This window comes from Drosophila rhopaloa, unplaced genomic scaffold (genome assembly GCF_018152115.1).
Source record: "Drosophila rhopaloa isolate 14029-0021.01 unplaced genomic scaffold, ASM1815211v1 contig_203, whole genome shotgun sequence".
In the NCBI taxonomy this organism is placed as follows: Eukaryota; Metazoa; Arthropoda; class Insecta; order Diptera; family Drosophilidae; genus Drosophila; species Drosophila rhopaloa.
The window spans coordinates 3,058,236-3,076,544 of record NW_025335088.1 but is presented as its reverse complement, the minus strand read 5'-3'; the positions used below and the strand labels follow the sequence as shown (position 1 = coordinate 3,076,544).

The 18,309-nt window shown below is 40.7% G+C and overlaps 1 protein-coding gene across 6 annotated transcripts in view; it reads right to left on the bottom strand.

Annotated features, from left to right (window-relative positions):
* The window catches only part of LOC108044208 (nuclear factor 1 C-type), a 64,001-nt gene that overhangs the window by 29,974 nt on the left and 15,718 nt on the right, over positions 1 to 18,309 (bottom strand). For 5 of the 6 annotated variants that reach the window (XM_017123121.2, XM_017123119.2, XM_017123117.2 and 2 more), the window contains 2 exons: positions 987 to 1,142; positions 325 to 931 (listed from right to left, as the gene is read on the bottom strand). In XM_017123121.2, the coding sequence (XP_016978610.1) occupies positions 325 to 931; positions 987 to 1,142 (763 nt within the window). The remainder of the gene's footprint in view (positions 1 to 324; positions 932 to 986; positions 1,143 to 18,309) is intronic. The other variant, XM_017123122.2, reaches the window with a different exon arrangement.

Below are 18,309 nucleotides of genomic sequence, written 5' to 3'. Positions count from 1 at the left end.
TAATACCTTCTGCAAGGGTATAAAAACACGACAAAGCAACAATTTTTGTTTTTTCCTGTTTTTTTAAAAACAATTTTATAAAGTATTGAAATATAAGAAAGACTGAAAAGCCGAGATCATCTTCTTTGTCTTCACTGTGTTACAAATACCTAGACTATCTATTTGGGTATTGGAACTCAGTACATAATACGTTTCTAATACAAATCCATGTATTATAATCGCAATATAGGTGCTTGATTAATTTTATGTTTTTTATTGTCAACTAAAAGTATATGAGTATTTACATAGTCTATTGGAAAAATTGCATGCAAAAACTAACTGTACCTTTGGATAATGTCCACAGTTCTTGTGATGAAAATACTCCGGTTGCTAAAATAATATCATTACAAACTACACCATTATATGGATTTTGTCTAACACCCTCATTTTTCATGTCAACGACCTCATCTTTTCTGTCTGATAGATCAGTATTTCTAGTATATAAGCTCAAGTGTGGTGATCTTGAATTCACACCTGGAGGTGTTGAAAATGTCGGATTCGTATTGGTAGCTGAATTATGAGTATTTATAAAGTTGGCCAAGTATAAGTCCAATTCTCGAACAGAAACATTTATATGGTACGGATTTACACACAATCCAGGATGCAGGCATTCTGGATTTTTTTCTAGCCGCTCACCATCAGTGCTTTCTAAAGGTATCGCTTTGAAGAGTATGACCATGACCAAGTCAAGTCGCCACACTTTGTCTGCTTGCCGTAAGCAGTCTATGCGTCGCATTTTTCCTTTTTGATCGGGGTTTGAAAGAACACAAATGGTTTTTCGCTTTCCTATTATGGATTGCACAAAATCCTCTCGACTTTCTTGTGTAATATCTTTTCTGAGTTTCCCAAGAAGACGAGAGGCCCACTTTTGCTTCACCTCTGTTTTTTCATTCTATAAGAAAAATGTTATAAATGTGAATGTTTATAAAATTGGTTTAAATTTATACCTGCAGTTCATCTTTACAATGTCTTTCCTCCTCCAATGACATTCGTTTTTCATGTTTCTTATAATATTTTCGTTTGGCGGCTTGCAAATTAAACCAAGAGTAGGAAAATGATTTGACGTACGGTAAGAGTGCCTCAATAAAAGGGTGAAATTCATCCTATATGTAAAAAAAACATTAAATTAGTGACTGTTCTAAATGTAAATTGGTGTGTACTGTGCATAAAACTAAATTACTAATTAAATTGTGTTTTTAAAAATAATCCATACAAGGCTTTAACAAACATACACTTAGAGACTTAAAAACCCGAAGGCCCGTGTTACATTTGTATTATAAATTCATAAGCTTTATTTGTCTTACTTATAAAATCACTTTGGTTTTATTATGGTAATAAAAGTGGAGAACCAAATTCAACTAATTTGACGAAAATTTTGCATCACTTAACTAAATTCGTATATGTACATACATATGTACAACTAGCTGTACCCGGCGCGACTTCGTTCGCTTAAAATTAGTTTTGAGTACGGTTGTCAAGACTTTCCCAATTCCACACCACCCCTGAGGTAGAGAAATTGGCTCGTTTTTTTTAATGTGGTATCTCCAATTAGATCTATTCCACTGAAACTTTCTAGGTTTAATAATGTTAATTAATATGATTACTTTAAAACCTCTGTGTAAACAAAATTTTTAGAAGATCCTTCAGGAGCGAGAATAATAAGGCTACTGGCAGAGCTAACTCTAGAGCATGCGACATAAAATTGTCCGTGAGAGAAGCAATCTTCTCTAAGATCTAGTCCAGCCAGCTTCAAACTCTGCCCCTGCGATTTATTTATAGTTATTGCAAAGCAAACTTTTAGAGGGAATTGTAGCCTTTTAAACTGAAACGGCAGACTGGATGGTATTAATGGGATCCTGGGTATAAACACTGTTTCCCCCTTCGTGCACCCCGTAAATACTGTTGCTTCGATTACATTCTTATGAAGACCTTTTATCTGCAATCGTGTCCCATTGCATAACTTTGGGGGACTTAAATTTCGCAATAACATTACGGGTGCTCCAATCCTAAGAGACAGATTATGCTGAGGAATTCCTGGATTCAAGGAATTTAAAAATTCAACAGGGTAATGAACAGCATTATCAGCATCAGGAACAGAGTCGACCGATTTATAGGAGACTTCTAAACCATCAAATGAGTTTAGCAATAAATTATTAATAGTGGTTGCTCTTTCATTTTTCGTTGTCAAAATGGCTCGCTCAGATAGCCAATCTAAGCTTTTACATGATATGTTGGAAATGTCAGGAAATATTTTGGATGTAAGGTCTTGAACGTTTTTGACTACATTTCCTAAGCGTGATGTTATAACTATTTTTCCATCAACGGTTGGATGGACGCCATTCCCAATTTTTAAAAGAGTTTCGGCAAAAATTCCTGCAGAACTGTCTCCATTTAAGTGCACTCGCATATTTTACGTGACCGCTAGTTTTTTTATCTGTGGCCATAAAAATGAAGATTTTAAACAGGCCTTTATTTCGTCAGCTCTTGTACCTCTTGGCACAACAGGAAGGGTTTGGCGATAGTCTCCAGCTAGCAGGACTGTAATACCACCCATCAACATAGTATTCTCATTAATATCTTGCAGGGTTCTATTTATGGCTTCAAGCCCACCTTTATGTGACATTGTGCACTCATCCCAAACAATTAACTAACAATCTTTAAACACCGCAGCCATATTACTTTGCTTTGAAATAGAGCAATGAGGTGTTTTTAAATTAACTAAATCCAAAGGAAGTTTAAATGTAGAATGAGCAGTTCGACCTCCATTGAGCAGGGTAGCAGCTATACCGGAAGATGCTACAGCTAGGGCCATTTTTTTTGAACTTCGAACTTTTGCCAACAATAAGTTTGTCAAGAAGGTTTTACCTGTCCCTACAGGTGCATCCAAAAAAAATATTTCACCCATCTCAGCCCCAACGCTTTGTAAAATTGTATTGTATACGACTTTTTGCTCGTTCGCTTAATATTAGTTTAGAGTTAGGAAATTGGGTTGTCAGGACTTTCTTATTTCTTATTTGGGCGTTTTTTGAAAACCTTTGTGAAAACAACCTTTGTAGAAGATCCTTCAAGAGAGAGAATCAGAAGGATACTGGCAGAGCTATATAATAAATGAAAGTGATCCAAGTAAAAGTCGTGAGCTAGTATACTTTTTATCAGTTACAATGTTATCAATGCAATTTTTATTTGCGCACAAATATGTATACTTGTTTGTAAATTGGAATTTGTTGTTTTCAAATTTCTTGTTTTGAATGAAACGAAAACCTTTGTACACACAGTAAAAGATTGGCACCCAATACAAAAACAGCAAAGTAACGTATTATTTTCAGATTCCACATTTGATCGATAAACGGGTATAATAAATCATTTTATTTGTATTTAAGCACATTATCTACTTTCGAATAGAAACATACACACACATTGTGTGTATGTACATGTATTGTACATATAAGCAAATCAAAACATATCCAAATATACATATGTATATACGTATTTGGTCAAAAGTTCGAATCTTAAGATTAATATTTAACTTGGAAACATTTTGGCTTTGCTTACAGAATTTGTAGTAATTTTCTATTTTCTTCCATGGTGGAAATTAAATAAGGCTCTTACTTCTGCTAAAAAATGAAAAAATAAAACCTAAGCATTTGATCCACAGGACTGACTATTGATCGAAAATCATATTGATCGGAGCAGCAGTTTAAGTTTTTAAAATCCTAAACAAATTTAACTTAAATTGCCTCTTTCCCCTCCCCTTCCCCTCCCCATCATCAGTTTTCTTGGCTGTTGCTCTCTCGACCGTCGCTCTCTTGGCATCCGCTCTCTGGGTTTCGCTCTCTCGACAGGCTCACGCAAAATGCAACGCAATAACTTAGAAAATCTAAATAAATTCGTTAAAAATACTTAAAAAAATGTTAAAAACTTGAAAAATTAAACTTAAGCATTTGGGCCATAGAATAACTATTGGGCGAAAAATCATCTTGATCGGATTTTTTAAATCGAAAAATTAATTTTAAATGTAGCCCCCAAATTATGGGGGATATCGAAATTTCTTTTAGATTTCTAATTAGGCCTTTTCAAAACCTAAAATTTGGAAAAAACCAAATATCGAAATTCCAACCACTTTAGAAGTTAAGCTTAAATACATAAACTTTTTTTTGCTCAGAATAATGGATGTTGGAGCTGTTTGGGGCCACTGGGGGGACATATAGGATCTAAGTGGGCGCCCACGCCCCCAATGGAATACTGTGAAAAAATTTGGCTGCTCTTGCTCTTAAGGTTTGGGCTGTGGCCGTATCCCCTTAAAAATCGGTATTTCATTTTATAATCTTTAGGGATAAACCTGTAAATTTTGGTGGCCAAACTGTGCCAACACCATAAGCTAAAAGCCTCCGCTAGCAGTTTTCTCGATCTCTTAAGTATCTTAAATAGGGATTGATTATGGATAGATATGGATCCTAATCTTGAATATATAAGTTAACACGGTCACCCGGCAACAGAGAAGTTGCCAAACTGATCACGCGTAGCCGGCATGAGAATAATGCAAAGCCAGCGACACCTGCGGATATTGCACAACGACGGTAGCAGAAGCCCAAGCTTCGGTCAGCGCTATCAGCGGGCAATGCACTGCGACGCAACCGACGGCTACCCAACACCACACACGGGGCGCCGGGTCAGCACTTTCAGGGCATAGGGCTAGCTTTCATTATAAGAATTTATGTACTTAGTATTTAGTTGAATTTTGGAAATAAATCGTGACGGTCATCACCTCCCGAAACCTAAGTCTTCTCATTCGCGCAGTACCGCGCGTCTTAAGTAAAAACCTGAATAAGGAAATAATTAATTTATATACTGTATAGTGCCGGAAACGCTTTCTTCTACTTTTCAACGAATACAATACATTACTCTACGAGTAACGGGAAAAAGAACATAAATTTAAGTGGAGTATTATACATACATAAAGGTACAGATAATATAAACTATGTAGTTATTTTACTATTCCAAAATAACATTAATATTTTGTTACAGTAGTGCAATAAACTAATTTTCAATTTTTCTGAAACAGATTTTTTTTTTTTTATTATACCTATGTATGTACATATGGGTATTGTATTACAAGTTTGGTCATACTTTCTCAATGCGGCGATATTACGTTAAATAACACAATTTTTTAATATAAAAATGTATTTCGAAATCTTAAAAACACAAGTCAGGCTTAATAGTCTAAGGAACAAAATTATCCAAATACAAAAAAAAACGTATATTTTGATTGTAATAGCCAACGGATATGTACATATGTCCCTGATGCTAGTTCAAGAACATTTTCAACTGTGACGAGAATTTACATTACTTTACATTACGAATAGGTTTGTTCGACCAGTAAGACTTTAGGACTTGACCTTCGTGTACATAAAATCGCCATTACAAAAGATTTATTTTAATTACAATACGCTAACATGTTCATATGTAAAACAAGATACTAAATGGTCACTATGAATGATTTGTTTGCAGTACCACTTCAACCTCCGAAAAGGTAACTCGTGATATACTGTTGTAAAGCCTCGCTTTGCGCAAGCCCAAAAACCTTATCAGCAAAATGTGGCACAAAAAATACAATATCAAAATAGATATAAATAAAAACACAACAACAAAAAAACACACTAATAACACCTAACCCGGGATCAAGCCCTTTACCAGCGATCATGACCGAACCACGAGACATTTATATAAAATATAGGGGAAGCTGAGACATGCAAAAAGTAAAAAGACGGCAACCTACTAATAAAAACAAGAAACTCCTAGAACTAACAGAAAATTGTAGAAATGGAAGTAGCAGTAACTAAACACAAAACATTAAACTTTTGTAAGGGAGTGATATACTGCAAAGTCTTGAAGTGCGTCGACGAAAACACAATTCACCAAGAGTTAAAACCACAAAACGGAACCGAAGTTATGAAGATCATGAAAAAACAACCCAACTTCCTAACTTTAAATCCATATGAAATTTGGTAGGTCGAAATAATTGGCCAAAAATAAAACCCATAGAAAGTATAAACTTCCTAACTTTACAAACACCACAGTTATGGCATTTCCGATCAATCAGTTATATGGCTGGATATAGTCTGCCGATCCCGGCCGTTCCGACTTATATACTTGGCAGCCGCCAAGTAGGCGGCCAAATACCAGATAGGTGTTAGGTATAACGTCACTGGAAATTTGAAAAAGGACTTCATATATTTGAGAGAACCTAAGACATCGAGAAAACGGTTAGCGGGGGTCGGGGATGCTCCTCGCTCTCAGCTTGTGGTACAGTTCGGCATATTGCGCCTCCTAAAATGATCGAAATGGGGGTTCACCTGGGGACATATTTATTATGAAATTGGCGGGGCACTAGACTATATCGATTCTTCTTGTTTTGTTTTCGTTGGTCTTTAGTTTCAAAACGATTTTAAAAATAAGTGTTGCCTAATGCGACTCAAATGGGATCAAATTTCACGAGGACGATTTATCTTCAAGTTTAATTACTTCTCTAAAAATTTTTTTTTAGAATCCCTTCAGTTCTTGCAATATCTGAATTTTGTTGAATCTTTAGCTTAGACAAAAATCTGAGCATCGCAAGTTCAAATTCCATGTCTGGGTTTTATTCTTCTTTATTTTCGTATTACAATTAGCATTGCAGCAGTTTTCATGGATTCACAGGAGACATCCGTAAATGTGTTTTTGCGGACTAAAAGCCTAGTCACACAGGCGGTATTTCTGGATCAGCGAATAAATTTATGTGCATAGAAATGCTCTGAAATTCTAAAATTATTTAAAAAGTATTTATATAATTTTTTTTGCTCTATTATAATTTTTTGTGGGAAACATATAGACATGAAATGAAAATATATTAACAAATGTCAATTGTATTTTATCAAAAAACAAGAAAGGAAAGCTAACTTCGGGCGGAGCCGAAGTTGATATACCCTTGCAGAATACTCTGTAAATTATATTCTCCAAAATTATTCATATGATGCATTCTTAATACTCATAAAAAATCCCAACTTCCTAACTTTAAAAACACCAAAGTTATGGCATTTCCAATTGTTCAGTTATATGGCAGCTATAGGATATAGTCGGCCGTTCCATATGAAATTTGGTAGGTCGGATTGATTAGCCAAATATAAAACCCATAGAAAATCCCAACTTCCTAACTTTACAAACACCAAAGTTATGACATTACCGATCAATCAGTTATATGGCAGCTATAGGATATAGTCGGCCGATCCTTATGAAATTTGGTAGGTCGGATTGATTAGCCAAATATAAAACCCAAAGAAAATCCCAACTTCCTAACTTTACAAACACCAAAGTTATTGCATTTCCGATCAATCAGTTATATGGCAGCTATAGGATATAGTCGTCCGATCCTTATGAAATTTGGTAGGTCGGATTGATTAGCCAAATATAAAACACATAGAAAATCCCAGCTTCCTAACTTTACAAACACCAAAGTTATTTCATTTCCGATCAATCAGTTATATGGCAGCTATAGGATATAGTTGGCCGTTCCGACTTATATACTGCGTGCAAAGGAAAGAAGGGTGTGTGCAAAGTTTCAATTCGATAGCTTTAAAACTGAGAGACTAGTTTGCGTAGAAACAGACAGACGGACAGACGGACAGACAGACGGTCAGACGGACAGACGGACAGACGGACATGGCTATATCAACTCAGGAGGTGATCCTGATCAAGAATATATATACTTTATAGGGTCGGAGATGTCTCCTTCACTGCGTTGCACACTTTTGACCAAAATTATAATACCCTCTGCAAGGGTATAAAAAGGAAAGAGTCTAGATGAAAATAGGCATATTGGCCTGTAATGCTAAGAGCTAAAGATCTACGATTTTTCCTGGATAGCTATATAAAAAGTCGATCGATTTTTATCAAACTAAAACTGAATAGGCTTATAAGCTTAAATAGGTTGATAGCATCAAAACTGAGAGTCAGGTTTCGTATAAACGACAGACGGTCATGGTTAGTTAGATTCGCCAGGTAAAGTTTACTGTCGAAAAAGTCTCCATTGTGCATTGCAAAAGTTATAAAAATTATATTTTACCGCAAATTGAAAACGAAAGTATGTTAACGTACGTAATTTAAGTCATAACTATGACGAGTCATTTTAAGCAAAGCTCAGAAAATAAATATATATATGTAGAGTATTTGTTAGTAAGGATAAGTTGAGTGGTGTATTTAACAATGATTGATATTTCACGACTTTCTTCTGGAACTTCTCTCTCTCGACAACTTAGTGTGATCGCATTCTTTTCACGCTCTCTCTCTCTCTGCTTTCTGTGCCGTTTTATGACTCAGTGAAATCTGGTTATACGCAAGTGTGTACCCGTTGATGCCCAGAGTAACCCGTCTTTACATTTGCCCTCCTGATCTTCATCATCTGACCCAGATGATAATAGCTCGTCGTTCTAGGCAACATACCTCCACAGCTTCATATTGTCTGAACTGGTACATGTCTTATCAGGACCTTCGGTGTGTGCAGCTTTGCGTACATCGTAGCGGCTGTTTCTCTCCGCTTTCATAATCTCGTAAGGACCCAAGTAAGAGGTTGCAAGTTTTCCCCTTGAAACAAAGTGTGTTCTTTTGATAGCAACAAGATCTCTTATTTTGTACTAAATTGAGCTTCTTGTCGTGGTTTCGTTTATAGGTCATCTGAGCTTTCTGTCTCTCGACTGGCCCATTCCTCTTGCAACACTTGTCCTGACCCATAAGTGCTCGATCATATTTGTGTTCACAAAGTCTGCGAAAGCATTGGAAGTGAACGCAGATGATTTGCTTTGGATAACCGAATATGTTTACCCATTCAACAAGCTTCCTGATTACCTTTTCGTGTCCCGTTGTCGGCATTGTGGACAGCCTGACGAACTTTGAGAATGCATTTATAGCAGCTGGATTGAATTTATACTGCTTTGCTGAGGCCTGCATCGGTCCGAGTTGATTGATGTGCAACGTGTGCTGAGGAACGTCTCCCTTGTCGATGCAATGCAGGAAGCCTTCCTGCTTACCCAACTTTTTGTTATGGATACTAAAGCTGACACAGTTGGAAATTACCCTAAATATTTTTTCTTCAAGGTGTGGAATGTAAACTGTTGCTGGATGTTATGCATAGTCTTACAATACCACCTTTGCCCTTGTAGTTTTCAAGAATTTTTATAATTGCTTTAATCTGTTCGTCTGCTTGCTGGGCTTTCTTCAACCGCAAGGTGATTTCTGACGTAACTATAAACACATTCAAGGGAAATATACGTTTTGTGAACGTCGGCAAGTGCAGACGTGTATTTATATCTCTTGTGCTCCAAAAGACAATCGTTGAAAAAAAAACACGATATAAAATAAAAATAAACGGCGAAAAGACGCTTAGTGTGATGAAAAGTCGCAAGCGCGTTCTCTCTCTCCGTCTATGTCAGCGACGGTGCAAAGCGGGGTAAGCTATAAATGCGTTTCCCATCTTCCTTGCCTATCTTTGCCCCAACTGCCCACATGCCTGGCCACGGTTACCAGCAGAGTGACGACATAAGCAACTGTAAATGCAATGACAACAACAACAACATCAGTTTCGTCTGTATGCCCGATACAGTCGATCGTTCTACCTGCTGTGCCAGCGTATTTACCAACTGCAGCTAGCGCAGCACCGACCAACCCTCCAATAAAAAAGCAGGGTTCGACCATACAGACTGGTATGGATCGCTACATAAACATTAAGAAAAAACAAGAGGGAACGCTATAGTCGAGTGCCTCGACTATTAGATACCCGTTACTCAGCTAAAAAAGTTCAAATTATCAATTTGAATTTGGCGATCTCTTAGAGCTGGCAGCTTTACAGCACGAGCATCAGCACCAGCGCTGCTTTAGCGCAGGCAGCTTTTGTCCTGCACCAGCAGCTGTGTTTATGTTTATGTTTTTGAGTGCAATAAATTGACTAGAAATATTAAACATACATTAAACACATACATTCTTAAATAGTATTATGTATATTAAAGTCTAAATGTTTGCACAACACGAGTAACGGGTATAGCGAATAGCTTTCTTTGAAAGGAGTTATCTTTGCCGGGCAATTGCAACTGTGTACAATGTAAATACATACATATGTATATGCTTACATACATACACACATACGCCATTGTTTGACTCAGACCTCCAATTTGGCTAACTTGATTTGATTTGCATAGTTCTAGGGATATAGTTCGGTATTGACAAATGAAAACCATCGCAATTTCCTTTAATAGAAATCCTTATCGAGAATTAACGTTGACTCTGTTGATCACCTTGGCCAGCTGTTCCAAAGTCATCCGTTAGATGGCGCTACCACGGGTCATGAAAGGCGAAAATGTAGGCGCTAGCCAGGCTAAGCGTTTAATAGGTTTTTGGGCGTTAGAGTGGGCGTGGCAAACTTTTATTTGGCAAATCGATAGGTATTGACGAAACAAATACATATCAATTAAAACTGTGGCCACAGCTTGTGGCTTGTGGGCGTCAGAGGGGGCGTGGCACCAGTTTGAAACAAACTTGCGCTGCGTAGGAACTCCTAAAATCTACATGCAAAATGCCAATCTTCTAGCTTTTATAGTTTCCGAGATCTCAGCGTTCATACGGACAGACAGACGGACAGACAGACGGACAGACAGACGGCAGACGGACAGACGGAGAGACGGACATGGCTAGATCGACTCGGCTAGTGATCCTGAACAAGAATATATATACTTTATAGGGTCGGAAACGCTTCCTTCTACCTGTTACATACTTTTGCACGAATACAATATACCCTTTTACTCTACGAGTAACGGGTATAACTAAGTGCACAGGACACGAAAATGGGTAACGTCGCAAAAATCAATCGGACTTCCTCAAGCCAAGGAACTGTGCAAAACTCTAATACAGCAAATAGATTTGAAATTTTAGCTGACACGTCCGACCAAATTCCTTCTACAGTCATGGAGACAAAAAGAAAGCGAAGCAGCGTCCGCTTTATATTCGAGAGAAAAACTCCAACAACCTTGTTAATATAATAATCGATCTGATTGGTAAGATAGCTTCCACATTATCCCCTTGACTAAAGGAGACATACATAAAAAAGGTTCAAGTCAAAAGTGAAGAAAGCTTTAGAAAATTGATGGAGCTCCTAGACGCCAAGAAAAAGAACTACTATAGCTACCTGCTAAAAACTAGTAAAGGTGTTGACCTTTGTCATAAAAGGAATCAAACGAGACGTAAGTACTGCTGAAGTCGAACAGGCACTAAAAGATAAAGGTTTTAACGTAAAAACACATCAAAATATTTTGATTCAGATGCTCCAAAAACCTTATAAAAATAATCAATGGCTCCCCTGCGCATTGAACTGTGGAATGCCAACTGTGGAATGCCAATATGAATGATAATGAAATCGACGTAATGTTACTTGTAGAAACCCATGGAGGCACTGGAATCCTGATTAAAAACCGTATCAACACTTCCACAACACGTTTGCTACTAACTACCCGCAAGCCACAAATATCAATATTTAGTTGGGTTGTCACAATCTAGCTCTAGTAGCGGTATACTGTCCTCCTCGATTCACGATATCAGAAGCCCAATTTATCGACTACTTTAACTCACTAGGCAAATGTTTTATAGCAGCAGGATACTATAACGCCAAGCATACGCACCGAGGATCTCGCCTCGTGAAGCCGAAAGGTAGACAACTGTATTACGCAATTATAAAACCTAGCAATAAACTTGACTTCGTTTCCCCTGTTTCACCTACACACTGGCCTAGTGACCCCAGAAAACTGCCAGACTTGATTGACTTCGCAGTTACAAAAAACATCCCACGAAATCTGATTAGCGCCAGTTGTCTTTCGGATCAATCATCAGACTACTCGCCTGTACTCGTTAGCCTAAACCAACAGCCAGTTAGTAATGACAACCCCGTCATGTTAACTTCTAACAGCACAAACTGGCTCAAATTCAAATAATACGTAAGTTCGCACATTGAACTTGCACCACAGCTAACCGCGAAGATGACATTAACAGAACCGTGAGCATGCTAGAATCAGTTTTGGCTTTAGCGTCTCGAATCGCCGCACCTCGAAGGCAAAATATAACACATAACACCAAGCACACGAATGCAGAAATAGAGCAGCTAGTTCTGGCAAAGCGTAGTTCCCGGCGAGAATGGCACTACGACAAGAAGAAGACAGATCCCAGCGCTTTATAGAGCAACTATCTCCATCCAGCTCGAAATTCCCACTATAGAAAGCCCACTCAAAACTGAGCCCTCCAACAGTAACGGTTACGCCAATAAGGACCTCTGCAAGTTGCTGAGCTTGAAGCGACAAAGACAGAACCGAAACATTCGCTGTCCACCTTCAAAATGTGTTCCAGCCAAATAAAGCAACAAACGTGAGTAATATAAGATCGCAAACCGAAGACGACTTTCCTATTGCCGAACCACTTGTATTTCGACCATGTGAAGTTATACAAGTTATAGAAGAGCAGCTACAACCGAGAAAATCTCCAGACTGCAATCTAATAACTTCAAAAATGCTTATTGAACTCCCACTATGCGCTGTTGAACATAACATCAAAGCTCGAGTTCCCCAAGGAAGCGTTCTGGGGCCAACTTTCTACCTACTCTACACTTCTGATATCCCTTCGAGAAGACAACTGACAATGTCTACGTTTGCCGACGACACCGCGATCCTCAGCCGATCTAAATGCCCACAACAAGCTTCAGTGCATCTAGATGCAGTAGAGAAATCCGATGTCTTGTGGCATTTTTTATTATGGAACTACTGAAACACACTTTCAATACACCACTGCCTAAGAAAAAGTTTACGGATTGAACCATTACCTCTTTTAAAATTGCCTTCAATGGTGAGAGCTCTGATTTTATACAATTTCTAGGCCACTAAAAATATGTCTTCAATCAAAACCATTTTAAATTTCGTTGGAATCTACAGTGAATATTCAAAAAAATATTTAATTGGATTATTATAGCATAAAAAGAAAAAAATGTTGTGCAATTTTTATACTTTTTGGGTGATGTTTTTATATGGGACTTTTAGTCGGGGCCATCCAAATAAGTACCATTTTCTAGTTGTAATTAGATTATATTCAATGAGTAAATTTAACGTACTAACACCTCGAGCTGTTTCCTTATCTTGTAAACCTTACATAAAAAACCATACATATGAGTATAATAAGAAGAGGATATATGTTTAAGAATGTGACGGCGATTCCGATGCCGCCACAATTATTCCCGATCCCCACGGAGGGGAGGAGGAAATATACGTATTTTTTATTATTAATATTATTGTTATTCCTTTGATTTTTTAGCTTTAAGAGAAAAACAATGAATTAATAATTAGCATAATAAGCCTAGGCAAAAACAAACATAAGTACATTATTTAATAAGTGGAAAAGAGAGGGGAGAGCGGGGAAGAGAGGAGAGCGGGGAAGAGAGGCGAAACCGGGAACAACTCCTACGCAGTTGCCTAAGGAATTCACCCCAAAAAGAGCATGAGAGAGGAGTAAATTGAACGACCTGAACGGAGTGCAAAGCCCACCTCAGCGACTGCGCGGTCGACGACAACGGAGAGCGAGAGGGAATATCGAAAAGCGAGCTGGGCAGAGCAGAGTAGTTGCTGTTGCCAAAAGGAGAAAGGGAGTCGCGAAATCGAACTTCACCACTGCGACTGCGTGGTAAGAAGATGGTGAGATCGGAGAGGCCAAGGGCACGAGAACAAAATTGGAAAGAACGCAAGGGACTGACACGCGAACATCGAAGCCGGATAGTCGTACTTGGAGAAAAACGAGATAAGTCGCAATTAGGCAGACCACGTGGTTTTAGTCGGTAAGCAAAACGGTACAGTCGTGCAGAATTTTACTGGTGCAGCGAGAAACGCGATTAGATCGTAAAATTGTAGAACGAAGATTGGTGAACTCATGTGAACAAGACGAATAGGCGAGAGAAGCCAACAGTGAATAAAGACTAAATTAATAAATTATAATTTCGACAACGTGTGTATATTCTTTTTTCCTGACCTTCGACCCGCTTCAATTAAGCCCGTTGAATAAATAATTTAATTATAACAAGTGATAATAACCCGAACCTGAGAATCGATCAAACGTAACGGAACCGTAACCCCGACGCGTAATTAACTAACATATCGGCAGTTAATAGGGTAGTATCGTAGTTATTATTAAAACCCTGGGTCCGCCCGAGTTTTATCTTAGTTATTATTAAAGCCCTGGGTCCGCCCGAGTTTTACCGTAATTAGTAATAAAACCCTGGGCCCGCCCGAGTTTTATCGTAGTTATTATTAAAGCCCTGGGTCCGCCCGAGTTTTACCGTAATTAGTAATAAAACCCTGGGCCCGCCCGAGTTTTATCGTAGTTATTATTAAAGCCCTGGGTCCGCCCGAGTTTTACCGTAATTAGTAATAAAACCCTGGGTCTGCCCGAGTTTTACCGTAGTTATTATTAAAGCCCTGGGTCCGCCCGAGTTTTACCGTAGTTATTATTAAAGCCCTGGGTCTGCCCGAGTTTTACCGTAGTTATTATTAAAGCCCTGGGTCCGCCCGAGTTTTACTGTAGTTATTACTAAAGCCCTGGGTCCGCCCGAGTTTTACTGTAGTTATTACTAAAGCCCTGGGTCCGCCCGAGTTTTACCGTAGTTGTTATTAAAGCCCTGGGTCTGCCCGAGTTTTATCGTAGTACTTATTAAAAACCTGAGTCCGCCCGAATTACATCGTAGTAATTATTAAAAATCCAAGGGGGCTACCCAAGTTTTACTGTAACCAAACCCTGCCTCGACCAAATTTATGGTAGCCACCGATAAAGCCTATCACTGACATAGGTTCCTACGATAACTATTTACTAAGTCCAGGGTCTGCCCGGCCTCAGTGACCAGTCTTAGGTACAGCCACGTACCTTTTGTCGCGGTTTCTTCTCCTAATTATAAGGACCACGCCTAAAAACTCACCCGATTAACCCACATCGTCCACTGTAAATTTATAAATAGTTTGTGGAGGCCCTAGCCAACCCCTGAGCATATCCTGGCTGGGAAAACATCCTTACAAATGGCGCCCAAACAGGGACAAATGTGGGGCTGATCACGATCGATCAGCAACAAAAACACCAAGCGGATTAAAGACCCGTACAGTGTGAGGCTGGCTAAAATAGTTAAGGAGTAAGAACGTCGATCAGGATCGGATTGCTGACAAGAAGCGTAAAGGGAGCAAACCAGATATAATACAATGGCAGAAAACGAACAAGGAAAGAAAACTAATATGGGTTCGCCAGGCAGTCGTATAGGGACTCGTTGGATCTATACGCTAAGAAAGGACGAATTACTCAGCTTCGCACAGGAATTCGGATTCGACGACACAGGCAAGGTGGACGAGATGAGAAGGCGTTTCGCAGAAATCGTCAAAGCAGGTGAGCTCTCTCCATCCCAAAGGGCCCGATTGGTCCGATTAGAAGCCGAATTCGCGAACGGGGGAGTGAACGACGACGTGAAAAGGGTAGAAGAAGTCGACCTAGACCCCAGGTCAATCCAATTACAGGTGCCAGGATTTTTCACCCCTAGAGGTGGGAGCCCTGTCGACCACGAACGAGCAATTTCTACGGAGGGAACCACCGGCCGTAATAATACCAAATGTAATGTTACACGGGAGAACGAAATGGCTTGGGGTGGAAATTTTGGCCGGGCCACAGCACACGGTGTCATAGCAGAGCAAGTCCGAAAATGGGGACTCAAATTCAATGGCCATACCGATCCGTTGGGGTTCCTAGAGGAGCTGGAGGAGAGGGCTACATCGTACGCCCTTCCCTTAGCCCAACTGCCAAGAGTTATGACAGAAACTCCCTCAGACAGAGCCTCTCGGTGGTTTAGAACCAGCCAACTGCAGGGAGCCACTTGGCCGGTATTCCGGCGGGAGTTCTTGGACTTTTTCTTACCACCACATTATTTTCGACGATTAGAAGACGACATCAGAGCTCGTTACCAACGTGAGGGAGAGGGCTTCAAGGATTATGTAATCGAGATCCGAACGCTGATGCGACACGCAGGGTACGATCAGACGAAGGAGTTAGATAGGATTTACGAGAACTGCCTCCCCACATACCAGATGTACGTAAAACGTGGCGACTTTGAGACCTTAGGCCAGCTTTTACAGTTCGCAGTCGAGTTCGAGAGTATACAACATCGCGACCGTATGCGATTACAGTCCCAAGATCGCTCGTACAGGAGTCTCGGCCAAACTCACGGGAACGCCCGAGAGTCTCCGAAGTCACAGGTGCCGGCGAACCCCATCCAGGTTCGCAACCCTTTCCGAGGAAACCCGCAAACCCCCTTACAACTTGGTCCCAATCCCATGCCACGGGAAGAAATCTCGAATAGGATGATGAACCAGGAGTCGCTACAAACACCTCCCGAAAGTCGGGGTTGTTTCAACTGTGGGGCAGAGGGCCACTTTGCGAGGGAGTGCCGGAACCCCCGACGGTTAGTGTGTTGGGATTGTAGAAGGGAAGGGATCAGGACTATTGATTGTTGTAGGCGTCCCGAGTCGGGAAACGACCAGCGTCCTCGACCAACCCGGGAGCAGTTGGGGACGAGAGTACCCGAGAACCGGGAATAGGCGCACCCCTGCGCGTAGAAGACGGAAAGATCGTAGCGCAAGTATTAGTCGCTGACATCTCTGTGTTAGCCACTGTCGATAGCGGGGCCACGAGGAGTTTCATCAACGAAACACTCCTCAGACAGCTGAAGGCATCAGTGACAGTGAGAGAGGTGTGCACCGGCATACGCTTGGCAGACGGGACCAGCGTCAGTATCACAGGAATGGTAGTCACCAACATCGACCTCGGAGGACAAGTAGTAGAATTAGCGCTACTGGTAATGGACTCTATGCTAGATAAAGTAATATTAGGACTTGACTTTCTCTGCGCAATCGGCACTACAATACGATGTGGACGGGCTCGACTACATCTTCGTGAGGCGGGACCGAGAACCACCTGCACCAACGAGGACCACCACGCAGGGAACCGGCCGGTCATGGCTAATTTGCAGGGGCTCGGGACAGAAGTGACCCGAGAGGGATCTACCGTCGACATGGAAGACGTGCGCAAGGCGAACTGGGAGATAACGGAAATCGGAAAGAGGACCAAGAAACCCACTGGAAATGAACTGGAGAAAGGAGAGAAAATACAGGAGAACCAGGGGACACAGGAGAACCAAGGAGTACAGGAAAACCAGGGAACACAGGAAAACCAGGGAACACAGGAAAACCAGGGAACACAGGAAAACCCGGAAGAAGAAGTCACGCCCCCTCGGCGAGAAGGGGAATGGTCAGTAGAGGACCAAGAACATATAGATCGATTCCTCCAACGAGAGCTGAGAGAATTCGAAGGGATGTCGGGGGTATCACACATCGCACAACATACGATCACAATGCGAGACGATCGACCGGTGAAACAACGATACTACCCCAAGAATCCTGCGATGCAACGAATTATCGACGATCAGGTGAACGAATTGTTAACCGCAGGACAGATAGAACCGTCCAAAAGCCCATATAGTGCACCCATCGTCTTAGTGCGTAAAAAGAACGACGAGTGGCGGATGTGTGTCGACTTTCGACAATTAAACGCGAGGTCAATACCAGACGCGTATCCGACACCTCGTATTAACTATATCCTAGAGAGACTAAGCCAGGCCCGAGTCTTGTCGACATTAGATCTGAAAAGCGGCTACTGGCAAATACCTATGGCATCAGACAGTAAACAGTACACTGCATTCACAGTCCCGGGTCGGGGTCTCTTCCAGTGGCGTGTCATGCCGTTCGGGTTACACTCCGCAGCTGCCACTTTCCAACGCGCCCTAGATAGTGTCATCGGGCCCGAACTAGATCCGTTCGCGTTTGCGTATTTGGATGACATCGTTGTAATTGGGAGAGACTTAGCAGAACATACACGAAACCTACGAGAGGTATTTCGGAGACTCAGGGCTGCTAATCTACGCATTAACAGGGAGAAATGCTCATTTTTTAAAAGAAAGCTCAAGTACCTGGGCCACATGGTAAGCGAAGATGGTATTCATACGGACCCCGATAAAGTAGCAGCAGTCAGGGAGTTACGACCACCTACCTCTCTGAAGGAACTGAGAAGATGCCTAGGCATGGCATCGTGGTACCGTAGATTCGTACCGAACTTTGCGACGATCGTTCAGCCGATGAC